General features: G+C 57.4%; 1 protein-coding gene across 5 annotated transcripts in view; it reads left to right on the forward strand.

Annotated features, from left to right (window-relative positions):
- The window catches only part of EVL (Enah/Vasp-like), a 139,383-nt gene that overhangs the window by 117,090 nt on the left and 9,641 nt on the right, over positions 1-12,652 (forward strand). For all 5 annotated transcript variants that reach the window (XM_081048437.1, XM_081048440.1, XM_081048436.1 and 2 more), the window contains exons 4-8: positions 2,326-2,389; positions 5,544-5,602; positions 7,184-7,413; positions 8,137-8,258; positions 11,186-11,246. In XM_081048437.1, the coding sequence (XP_080904563.1) occupies positions 2,326-2,389; positions 5,544-5,602; positions 7,184-7,413; positions 8,137-8,258; positions 11,186-11,246 (536 nt within the window). The remainder of the gene's footprint in view (positions 1-2,325; positions 2,390-5,543; positions 5,603-7,183; positions 7,414-8,136; positions 8,259-11,185; positions 11,247-12,652) is intronic.

Here is a 12,652-nt window from a genome sequence, read left to right on the forward strand (position 1 = left end):
GAGAGAGAGCTCAGGCCTGAGGCCCAGAAGGTGGGGCTGAGACGTCTGGACTCCCTCCTGACTCGCCAGGATGAGTGGGTGGGGGCGCAGACCTTTGGGTCGGGCTGGGGACACCTGTGGCTGCGTGGACACCAGGTGCTCGTGGCTCTCTGGCGGCGTGCCAGCCGCCCTTTGTCCTGTGCTCCTCTCTGCAAGCCGGGCTCAATCTGTCCCTGCAGTGTGACACTTTCAGGAAGTGGGGTTTTGCAGGTAGTTGGAGTCTGGCGCTGCCGCTTGTTATCTGTGAGACCCTGAGCAAGTCCCTTCCCCTTTGTGGGCAGTTGCTTCACTTGTTACAAGTTCTCCACGGGCGCTGTTCTGCAGGGTTGTGCGAATTAAAGTAAAGTAAATTGAGCAGGTGGCTTGATGCCGCTGTAAAGACGCAATCTCGTGTCCTTGCTCTGGTTTCCTCAGAACGGGGGGAGTGGGATGGGGGGGCGGTGGAGGCAGCCCCAAGACCTGGTCCTGGTGAAGTAGGAGACTTCAGGGATCTTTTTTGATGGGGAATGATCATTTTATTTATCAAACTTTTAAAATTTTCCAATGTCTGTTAGACTGAACACATCTTACACGTGATTTATAGTCAGAAAAAACAATTTTTTAAAAGCACATAATTCTATTTTTAATAAATAAAGCAAAAACAAATGTATTTAGAGACAGACGAAGGAAACTAACATGTACTCCGTGCGTGTCACGTGTCAGGCCACCATGTCAGACACTTAGTGTCTGTTAGTCACCTCTGTAAAAAGTCCTCAGGTATCTCTCCTGCCCGTCCCGAAAGCAGCAGAAGGCAGTGAGCAGGAAGGGCTGGGCCAGGCAGGCCACCGAGGGAAGTGTGCCTTGAGTGCCGACAGGCCCTGCCCTCCTCCCCGCCAGCAGCTGGCCCACTGCCCACCACCTGGACCCTCCTCTTTCCCCAACTGAAACCTCCTCGGAGCGGCCAAGAGGGCAGTCATGGCAGCGAGTCACAGCTCGCTGAGGACGTGACTGAGGCAGACAGGTCTGGGTCCTAGGACAGCGGGCTCTGAAACTGCAGAATATGGCAGCTGACTTCGGGCATGAAAAGGGCTGCCAAGTGTAGAAAAGCATTTGAGCCATGTTGTCATCCCAGTGGAGGAACTGCAACCTTCGGGAGGGGGTGGGTGGTAAGTGTAAGAGCATTTGCTCACTTGGGGAAATGGCTTCCATTGTTGTGACTACGCTGGGTGTCCCTGCTGGGAGGGCCACCAGGCTTCTGTACTGGGTGCGAGCGTGTCCTGGATGGAATCAGATGGTCAGTTTCAACGTCGAGACTGTGTCACTCCATCCTGCCGTGCCCCGGATCCAGGCACAGCCTGCTCATCCCTCAGCGGCCTGGAGCACCTGTGGGAGAGGCCTTCTGCGCGTCATGGGCTCTGTTGTAGGCTTGTGTCGCTGTCACCTCATCTCAGGGAGGAGACAAAGCCCCTGCCCTATCTAGTCAGCGAGGCATGAGACCAGCTTGCCCAGAGTCCCTGCCCCATCACTGTAACTCTCTGCAGTCCCCCAGTGACACCTGAGCTGGCACAGAGAAGGAACAATGAGCTCTTTCTCAGGTTGGGGCAGAAGCCTGGCTTTTCTTGTAAATGTAGCACAGCACCAGCCCCGTGTGGACGCAGGTGCACCCGGCAGGCCTGGCCTGCTCCACCGTGGCTCCGTCAGTGCCAGACAGCTTCTGCCATCTCTGCCTCCGCCGGCTCCCTCCCGCCCCACAACTGCAGACTCCTGGGTGCAGGCAGGAGGGCGTCACAGTGCAGCGAGGGACACGGGCTGTGGCTCAGACAGACCAGGAGCTGAACCCTGTCTCTGACACTTACCAGCTGGAAGGGTCATTCCTTTGCTCGAAAAGTGGAATAAAACGGATCTACTGGGTTTGGTAATGGCAGTCCACTGGTGATTTCAGTTACAGCTTCGTGGTACGTGGAGAGGTCAGAGCCAGATGTTAGAGGGTTGAGGGGACAGTGGCAAGTGAGGAAGTGGAAATAGCTAGTTTCAGAGGGAAGGAGAGGGGTCAGTAGCTGGAAGGGATGATTTTGAACCGTGTGATAATGTGATCCCATTTATTGGCTCCAAGGGAAGAGCCACGAGATAGGGAGAGAGGACAGATGGGAACGGGGCATTACATAGGTATGCGAACCAACTGTTGAAAGGTCAAGGACGTCTCCTGTGGGACCAGGAGGGCAGACACAGGTCCTTGCCTCCAGGTGTGTTTGTCGGGGCTGGTCTTCTCTACTAACCACCCTACTTTTGTGCTTCTCTGCCCCACAGGCCCCTCCACCCAGCGCCAGGTGCAGAATGGCCCCTCTCCTGACGAGATGGACATCCAGAGAAGGTAACCCCCCACCTAGCAGGGACCCGCCTGGTGGCCCGGGGCACCCTTCAGCAAGCAGAGGACACACCAGCAGCGAGGGCCAGGGCTCCCAGAGGCACACACTGGGGCGGGGGGCACAGGCCTGCCCAGGAGGGAAGGGGGTAGGTGCATTGCCACATAGCCAGTGATGATGGGCCTGGTTTCACAGACGCGAGCCCTGCCCACTCCCCAGCGCTCAGCCCCCGTGATGAGCCTGGTAGTGTCCCGAGTGTAGTGCACGCATGGTTAGCTCAGCCCCTCCAGTGTAGGACTCGGTGTCATGACGGAGGGGTCCAGCAGCGGGGCCAAAGCCGCAATGCTGGAGACGGTGAACACGCCCCGCCTAGGGCTGTCTGACTGAGGCTCTGGCCGAGGGCCTGTCCTGGGCTGCCCTCCTCTCACTCTGAAGGCCTCACGAGCCCTGGTCCTGCCACTCTCGCTGGAAACCTTGGGCGCATGCCATAGCCCGCTCACCTGCAGTGAGGTTAAAGCAGCGGAGGCCTGAGCGCTGTGTGAGCCAGGGCCGCGTGGCTGTCCTCATGGGCCGGCCTGTGGAGGAGGCAGCTCCCATGGGACGTGGGCCCTCGGATGGCAGCCAACCCTTGGAGCAGCTTCTACAATGTTAGAACTGGGAGGAGGGACCAGTGTTGTTGTCCTGGAGTTACACAAGAGGTCGTGGTGGCCAAGGAGGGGGCCGCCTCCCCAGGTCATGTTGCCAGGACAGGCGGGGCCAGGACTTGAACCCGGGCTGCCATCACCCTGCGGAGCTCTGCCTCTCTGGGAGGCTTTGCGTCCAGCTCTGGGAGCTGTGCGTGGCAGCAGGCCTGGTCCCGGCCATGCTTACCCCAGTTACGGGCAAGGTGGTGACTCCAGGGGCCTGGCCATCAGTAGGGCCCGGGCTGGGGCGGGAGGTGATGTCCCCATCGCCTGGCTGTGAGGCTCCCTCAGCATTCTTTACTCCAGCCTCTCCCTCCCTGAGGAGTGAATGATCTCTGAGCACCTCTGGCTCTGACGGGGTCCTTAGGACTTTGGGCAGGCTATTAGGCCTCTTTCCCCGTTTGAAGATGACAATTAATCCTGGCTCTGCTTATCACAGTGAGGGGAGATGGGACTGTGCCTCCTAGAGTTCCCTTTGTATGACCCCCGCGTGCCCACTGATGATGCAGGTCTATTTTCTGCCCTCAGGAATACAGCACTTTACAAAGGGCTTTTACACGCTGCCTCGTTTTAATCCTCACACTGACCCTCAGGTCTTGTTGTTGCCTGTACTGTCTCACATGAGCCAGCTGAAGCTCAGGGATGGGAAAGGACTTGCCCAAAGTAGCCAGGACTGGCTGCCTGGTCTTCGCCCCAGCTCAGCGCTCTGCCAGGTCCCAGGGCTGCCTTGGCCCAGAGAAGGGCGTGAGTGAGCCCCGCCAGACCGAGGACTGGGGGCTGCGTAGGGGCTGTGGGTCCTGAACAGGCCCTTCAGTGGCTCTCAGAACCAGTTGAACACCACGCTGCATTACCGAGTCCAAGCTGGGAGAGGCCACTGGCCGCAGTCTCCGCTGTCCACAGGCCAGAGCGCCCCTGGAGGTCAATCTGGGAACTGCAGAAGTCACACCACAGAGCGGAACCTTGCTTATCCCTGGTCCACGCTGGTCACTTAACACAGAGCGAGGTGGAGGGGAGATGGCAGACATGGAGGCACAGTGAGCGGTGACTTCAGGCACAGGGCCATCCCATTGCCACACAAGCAGCAACACAAGTACACACCGCATTTTTAAGTATTTCCCAGCGTCCTCATTGTGCTGAGGGCTTCTGCGCCTGTACAAGGAAGGCTGGGGTTCGGGTGATGTTTCGTCAGTTTGGGTGGAGATGCCTGATGCAGGTGCTGCTGGGGCTTTTCAGCCACCTTTAATGCTAAAGGGTCTTTTCCATTCGTTTTTAGGTATTAGACATCATTGTTAACGAGAGCTCCGTGAAACAGGCGTTATGCTTATTTTATGGAGCAGAGTGTGAGGCCCAGGAAAGGGATATGACTTGCCTGTGATCACAAAGCTGGGGATCCCAGAACGGGACCCAGAAAGCTCCCTACCTCCGAATGGGCTTTGCAGTAAAGTGTGGTCCCATTTGACCTTCCTCTGAGGTGAAGCAGCTGGACGAGATCCATGTATTATTCCTTCACAGAGCACCTACTGAGCAGCTGCTGCGTGCCAGACCCTGTGCCAGGCACCAGAAAAATGCCAGCGCACTGTACACCGAGGGTGCAGACGCATGGCTCGCAACCTCACACTCTGCCGGCCGCCCTTCCCGCCCTCCCTACCACGCAGAGACCACTGTTTGCCTCCCACGCGCTCTTCCCCTGGGCCCGGGTGGGTGTCAGGAAACCCTTGGCCCCGTGCTGCATAGCAGGCACTTAGAGTTGGCAGCACACAGGTGAGCCCACTGCCACCCCTGGTCTGCACGAGTCCTTGAGCACCGCCCTGCTCCAGCGTCTCTGTCCCAGAATCTGTGGATGTATTTGTGGGTCAGTGTCCTCACTCGACCGGCCTTTACAAGCACCCAGAGGCCACTCTGCCATAAGGAGCTAGGATGTCCGTTGCCACCAAGGTACATGTAGCACTGCAGTGCACTGTGCCAAATGGCCCTCTAAATGGAGGCCAGGCCTGCGGCTGGGTCTGTGGTGAAAACAATGAGGACACGCCTCCTTAACGTCTACTTCTCCTGACAACCAACAATGCCCAGAAATCAATCCAGGGAACCTAGCCAGGTGCAATAAGAACAGGGGATCTGGGCTCAGGTCTGCTGAGGCCACAAGTCCACCAAAGCCAGGTGCCCGTGCAGCCTAGGGAAAAGCATGGTCACTCGGCCCGTTGGTCGCCCAAACCTTTGTGAGGGGCCCCCTGTTCAGGTGTGCCTGAGACTCACCTGTCTGGGGACCTGAACCAGTCATGTGCCCTGCCTCTGTTAAGTGGGGACAGCAAGCCCGGTGGCAGTCAGAGCCAGGGTGGGCTGAGGGGAGCTCACTGCTGAGCCCCCCAGCCCAGGGGAGAGCCGCTGAAACCTGACTCTGCAGCTTGAGCTCCGTGGACACAGAGCCACGTTGTTCTCTGCTCCGAGGAGTCAGACCTGCTCTGCTCTTGTTGCTTTTCAGACAAGTGATGGAGCAGCAGCAGCGTCAGGAGTCTCTAGAGAGAAGGACCTCAGCCACAGGTGAGCACCCCGGCTGGGGGGCTTCCCATATCTGCGCCCAGTGGGCAGCCCCTCGCTTGGCTGGTGCCAGGAGCACGTGGGGCCCTCTGGGGCACGCTGCTGGTTGCATAGGTCTCAGAGTGTGACAGTCATTCGATGAAACGAGGGGAACAAGAGAACAGAGCACCGGGTGGGGGATTAGCTCGGCCTGGGCCCGCCCTCCCCACCAGCCTCTCCATTCTTTCTCTGAGCCCATCTGGGGACACAGCCCCTGCCCCAGGGAGCTCAGTGTCCAGTCAAGAAGACAGTGAATGACACTGGATCATCACGGAGCACACCTGGTGACCAAGTGCAGGGTGTAATGGCACCCAGAGCAGGGCCCGAGGAAGTACCACCTTAGTCCTGGCCACTGACTGGAGCTCAGCACAGTGAAGCAACAGGATTATCTGGAAAACGGATGTCCATCAGCAAGGGCAGGAGTTTGTACTTACCAAGTGCTTCCATGTCCTCTGCCTGCCTTAATTCTCGCCAACGTCCTGTGAAGTAAGCCGGTGAATATCATCCTGTTTTACTGAGGAGGAAACCGAGCTCTAGCTGCTTGCAGGAGCCCCCACTTGTGGAAATGCTGGCCGAGAGCACCCCTCTCACTCAGACTGCTGCAGGCACCCCTGTCAGCCTGCTCCACTCTGGTCCACGTCTGCGTTGCCACATCTGTCACCATGTCTCCCCTTCCTTCTCTGTCACTCCTGACCAGCCGGGGCTCCTTAGCACAGCCTCCAGGGGTATGGTCCCCTGCCCCCCGGCTCTCAGGCCCCTCCCATCCTCTTCCTCCCACCTCGCATGCTCTCTCTTCTTCTCCAAACTTAACTCCTGCTTCTCTGTCACTTCCCTAAGGAGATCTTCCATGAACTCCTGGCCCCTCTTTATATGCCAAGATGGCACCGAGTGCCTGTTCTGGGTGGCACTGTCACCCTGCCACAGCTACATGTGTGCACTCACCTGGGGGATTGCTGATGGCTTCCCCACGGGCATCATGAGCAGAGCCTGTGACCAACTTTCCCCATGGCCTGGCACAGTGCCGGGCACACAGTGGAAGCTCAGTCAGCGATGGATAGAGGGGATGAGGGGGACAGAGGACTGCCGAGCATTCAGCAGTTCTCCCTGACACATGGCCCGGTCAGCCCTGCAACCTGCAGTCACCTGCCACAGTCCCCAGAGGCCAAGGGTCAGTCACAATTGCATCTCAGGGACCAATGTCTGCTAATGCCTAGGATGGTACAAGGTACTGAGAAGGAACAAAGGTACAATTTGTGCCACCAGCAATCTTCCTCTCCCACTGAAACTCATGATTAGTGCGGGAGAAAGTTAGCTAAACTCAAGGGACGTTAAGCGAGTATGTGGATCCAGCCAGACCCCAGAATGCTGGGGAGACCGGTGTAGGGAGTGACTGGACCCCGCTCACCCCAGGGGCGGGGGAATGGAAGAGGCAACCTTAAGCTGCTCCTTGTCCCCAGAGGACTGGGCTGCCTTGTGTCTTTCCTCTCTCCCAGGGAAGCACCAGCTGGGGGCTGGGGACTGACTGAGCCCCATACTGTGTTTCAGGGCCCATCCTCCCACCAGGGCACCCCTCATCTACAGCCAGCGCCCCCCTCTCGTGTAGTGGGCCTCCACCCCCACCCCCGCCCCCTGTCCCACCTCCACCCACGGGGGCCACTCCCCCTCCCCCACCCCCACTGCCAGCCGGAGGAGCCCAAGGCACCAGCCATGATGAGAGCTCCGTGTCAGGACTGGCCGCTGCCCTGGCTGGGGCCAAGCTGAGAAGAGTCCAGCGGGTAAGCGTCCCTGGCACAGGAGGGATGGTTGGGGAGTGGTTTCTAACTGGCTAGTGGACAGACCTTCCCTCGTCACTGAGCAAAGCACCGCCCTCCCCAACCTAGACTGCACCTGTGCCGGTCGTTTTTAGTGAGAACTGTGTGGGATGGCGCTGTGTAAACCAGAAGGTGGTCCTCACGTTGACCTTCACAAGCGAGGCGAGAAATATTTCCCCCTTAGGTGAGGAAACTGAGGCACAGATGTTTAAACGACTTATTTAAGTCGCAGAGTTTCGACTCAGGACGTGGGTCTAGTGAATGTCAGTCCATCACTCTGTCCATTTGTATCACAGGAACCAATGCTGCAGTGCTCAGCTTTAGTTCCCGAGCCCTTCCCCACACGTCCTGGGAGGTAGAGCTTCTGGAGTGAGGCTGAATGTGGCGCTAACCTCTGCTAGGGAATGTGCTTCCTTCCTGAGAATCGTCTCTCCACTCCCTCATGTCACACTGGCCTTTCCGAGAGTGCTGACTGAGCACCAGTGGACCTGGGCAGTGTCTGCTAACTGTGACCAGCTAGGCCTGGTCCCTGTGGGGTTGGGGGAGATTGGACTGGATGACCCCTGGGGCCTCTTCTGGCCCTGCCATCATGGGACTCACATCCACACTCACACACGTCCTCTTCGTCTTCTCAAGTAATGTCCTGCCACAGACAGCAGACTAAAATGCGGCATCCTTTCCCCTTAGCCAGAAGACGCGTCTGGAGGCTCCAGTCCCAGCGGGACCTCCAAGTCTGACGCCAACCGGGCGAGCAGTGGGGGTGGAGGAGGAGGCCTCATGGAAGAGATGAACAAGCTGCTGGCCAAGAGGTGGGTGTCTTGGCGTCCCCGGACCTGTCAGGACGCTTCTGTCCCTTAGCATCAAAGGACAGTCCTTGCCTAACCCCAGGACCCGTTGTCACCAGGGGACGGCCCTGCAGGGAACTGCTAATCAAGTTTTCCCTTCTCGTGGGGTCAGTCAGGCAGCAACCAGGCGGTATCCCCTAAGCTCTAACTCCATCTTCATTTCAGTTTAACAAGTATTTATTGAAGCACCTTTCAGGTACCAACCCTGTCCTGAGCAGAGAGAAATTTAGACATAATTTCAGAGATAAATTCAGGGGAAAAGAGTATCCCCTGCTTTTCAGACCCCACCTTAAATAAGATGTGGCCCAGAGTGGCCATGTGAGTGATGAAGAGGCCATGATAGGGGACATAGGAAAAGGAATTGGGAAGTGGCAAGGGGCTGGAGGACGTCACCACAAAGACGGAAGAACAGTTCCATCCACGTAATGTCTGGACCCTGGGGCCCAGGGACTCATCACCCACTTCCCCATCCATACCGGCAGGTGTGGCTCTAGCTTGTCCAAGGCCCGCAGCCTGTCACTATGGTTCTGAATTGTTCCCCAGCTAAAACCTGAGCAGCTGGAGCGATCACACAGCTTCTTGGAAAGGTTGCAAAGCTTGATTTTACTTGTAAATGTGTTGGCAGGAATGCACTGACAGGTGACGAGTGCCATGGCTCACCTGGGCACCAGAGCGCCCAGCAGCAAGCCTCATCTGTCAGAACGCTCCCTGTGGTCCGAGAAAACGCTTCCTGTGGTCCGTGACCACTCCTGCCTGCGAGCTCTCCGTGTGCCCGGGGTCATCACATAATGCCGTTGCACCTCCTGAAATCCACACAACTTTGTGAGGATGAGGTGGGAGCAGCGGCCCACAACGTGAAGTGCCAGCCTAGCACTTCATGGCAGGGGCAGTTTCTTGCCCGGGCCTCTGCACACACGGACGGGAGCCTGCCACAAGAGGCAGACGGAGCAGGGAGGGTGACCCACAGCACGGGGCTTTCCTGAGCCTCCAGCTGGGCCTGAGCATCCACAGGTAACCAAGAGCAGGGACAGACGTGAGCAGCTGGCATACAGTGACTAGCGGTGTGCACGGTGACAGTGGCTGCACATGGCAGAGCAGACAGCTCCCTGGGGGAAAGAGCCAAGAGGGCTTCACAGAGGAGGCTCCACATGTGCTCAGCCTTGAAGGCCGAGAACAGTTCTCCGGGCTCAGGCAGAAGAGAGTATTCCATGCAGGGGTGCGCTGGGCAGTGTTAAAATGCCTCGGAGGATTGAATCGTACACCAGAGCACTGGATGGGGAAGAGGGTGACCAAAAGTCAGGCTGGAAGAGTCTCGTTGTGCAAGCACATTGGCGTCCATCTCAGAGAGGGGACCAGGGCCTCATAAAATAGAACACGTTTTTCAAAATGAAAATATTCACACGTTCCCCGAGTCTAAAACCAACACATTCACGATAACAGCTTGGCCTACATGCTTTAGACCAAACGGAGAGGAAGTCCCTGAGAACAGGAAAAGGCCGGCTTCTCTAGGAGCCAGCGAGTGAGACGCCCAGTGCTGCCGCAGGGTCCAGGCCCTACCAAGAACAGACAGATTTTGTACAGCTCAGCAAGGACTCGTCGAGGTGATCCAGAAACCCACGTTGGTGATGGGTGCTGCGTGGAGTGGACAGCGAGAAGGCCCTCACCGACTGCTGCTGCTCACACGTGGCTCCCGCCCCCTGCGGCCGCAGCTGCAGCCGTGTCCTGCAGTGGAGTCCAGAAGGCACAAGTATTGCTGGGGGCTGCTGTGTGCTGAGCGCTTGCACACACATTTAGCTCACTGACTTTGCAGGGCTGGGATGGCCTGCTTTGGACTTTTAAAGATTAAACAGTGGCTCTAGATAGGAGTAGAATGTCATGGGGCAGAGTGGCAGCGGGTGGGCCACTGCTGTCATCCAGGAACATGATGGCGGCTTGTACTAGGTGTCAGGAGTGAAGGTTGGAAAAGACAAATTGAAACTAAAGTGCACAGATAGCATTGATCGGCCTTACTACTGTGAGGAGGAGCTATGGGTGGGTAGCTGAAGAGGCCACCGTGTGGGCCTGTCACCAGCCGGCGGCCCCTCACCACTCATCAGGCCAGCTTCCTTCTTGATGGGCAGCTCAGCTCAGGAGTTCTCAGTGCTGTGCACTGGCAGCTTCACTGTGTTGAAGCTGCCCCCAGGCATGTGTTCGGGAGTATTAGGGCCGACGTGCATAGATTTGGGAGGTAGCCAGAAATAGGCAACCAGAGGTTAAAAAACAAAGAAAGATAGGAGCAAGTTTTTAGAGCATATGAGAAAAGAATTCATAGCTGTGGAGGAAAGCATGAAATGACCAGAGGGCATGAATTTGGGCGATTGAAAGTCTGTCCTCTGAGTATGTCTAGCTTCTTAGTGGTGGTCCAGATTGGGGCGACAGAAAAAGGCTCTTCCTCCCTCCCTCAGGTGGTAGGGTCCGCTCACCCAGACGAGTCAGCCTGTAGACGGAGTGGTCCCACAGACCTGGCAGTGACAGGTCGCAGCCCAGAGGGCACCTTTCCCATCCCATGTAGCCTGGTCTTGGCCGTCCTGGAAGAAGAACTGCCAGCCAGGCCCCCAGGGAACCCGGGCAGGAGGCAAAGCAACTTTTTCTGGCCCTCAGGTGCTATAGACAGAGATAGCTGTGTCCCCCCATCCTCACCCTCTGCCAGAACAGTTTGTGTCCAGGGCCAGGGGACGAGCACGGATGGCCAGCACTGCCACAGGCCAGATGAGTGCTCAGACAAGTTGCCTCCTTCGCACAAAAAGGGGCAGGACGCCCTGAGGACAAAGCTGTGTCCGGCACAGAGAAGGCATCTGGACTGGTAGGAAAACATTCAGGAGCTCATCTATATCTCCTTTTCCTTCTGTTAGGAGAAAAGCAGCCTCCCAAACAGACAAGCCGGCTGATAAAAAGGAAGACGAAAGCCAAACGGTGAGCAATGAGCAAAGCGCCCCCCATACGCCCACCCCACCACTGAATAGACCAGGAAGGCTCTCTGGCCCCCAGCCACACCTTTGGGACACCAAGGTGCACCTCGTGTCCTGGACATACATGTGATAGATACTTCACCAGGTGATTTATAGAAGGGACGGGGGTCAAGGGGACAGGAGGAGGGACAGGGTGGTGGCAGGGGCACAGGAGGAGGGCCTGCGGAAGGCTCAGGCTGTCCCAGTCACAGCAAGGATAACAGGCCTGTGCTCACTGAGCAGCTAGCGGACACTGCCCCACTGTGGAGCTCGCAGCCCTGAGGGGACTCAGATAAAAGGCAAAAAAGCCAGATCCAACCCAGGAGCGCCCTGGGGGAGAAGCCTAGAGCCTGAGGGCACAGAGGGCCGCACACAGACCCCGGACCTCAGGATTCAGGGACCGGAGTGCAGGGCAGTACGGACGCCTGCTGGAAGACCTGCCAGGCGGTTTTTATTTCTAGTTATTCCTGCTCTTAAAGACTCCAGTTGAGCCCGTCGGTTCCGGCAGGAGCTGCTGGTGAGCTGAACGGAGGCACGGGAACTCTGGCTCTCGTCCTACAGTGTCCTAGAGGCTTGTGTGGCCGACAGGCTCGAAGCATCTGCGTCCATGAAGGGTGCCTCGTCCTCTTTTCCTCTTTTAAGCTTTTCCCAGAACAAGAGCCCTGTTGAAATGGCTAGGTTTAGACCTTACCTACAAATGGCATGCAGGTTGCCTCTCAGTGGCAGAAGGAGACAGAAGAAATACAACCACCAGGCAGCAGCCAGCACTTGCTGACTTAATTTCCCCCATCAGCAGGGCGGGGCTGAGCCGGTATGACTCCTGGGCTGCAGCCCTGCCGATTTTCCCGTCCGTCCTCTGATCCCCACGCCTGGGCTGTCAGTCCCCTCCTTCCTACCACTTACGCCTCAGCCTGTACTTCTCTGCGTTAACATTACTCCCTGAAAAGCAGCCTCCCAGACCTCCGGCTCAATAGGGCTCCCCATCGCTTGATCCCTAGCCCCCACACATCTGCTTGTCCTCAGGCCCTTAGCACATGCCTCGTTGTTTATTCAGACTCGCTATTCCCTGTCGCTATCATAAGCCTTTGGGGGCCAGACCTATGTACCCCACTGTCCCTGTGCCTTTTGGTAGAGTATGGAGTTGGTCCACGAATGCCTGAAACTGCAGGGGCCTGTCTGGCCGGGAGCCACAGGATGGTCACAGGTGTCACAAGACGTGGCCAGGTTTCGGCGACAGCGTTAGAGCTCGCAAGTCAGCACTGTTTCTCTTAGGCAGGTGCTGGTTCTCAGTCCAGACCCCGAACCCCCGACTCCCTACCCTGGGCTCCTGGAGTCAAATCCCAGGGACTCCGGAAGACACCTCAGCCCCAG

The sequence above is a fragment of the Rhinolophus hipposideros genome (assembly GCF_964194185.1).
Source record: "Rhinolophus hipposideros genome assembly, chromosome: 5".
NCBI classification, from domain to species: domain Eukaryota; kingdom Metazoa; phylum Chordata; class Mammalia; order Chiroptera; family Rhinolophidae; genus Rhinolophus; species Rhinolophus hipposideros.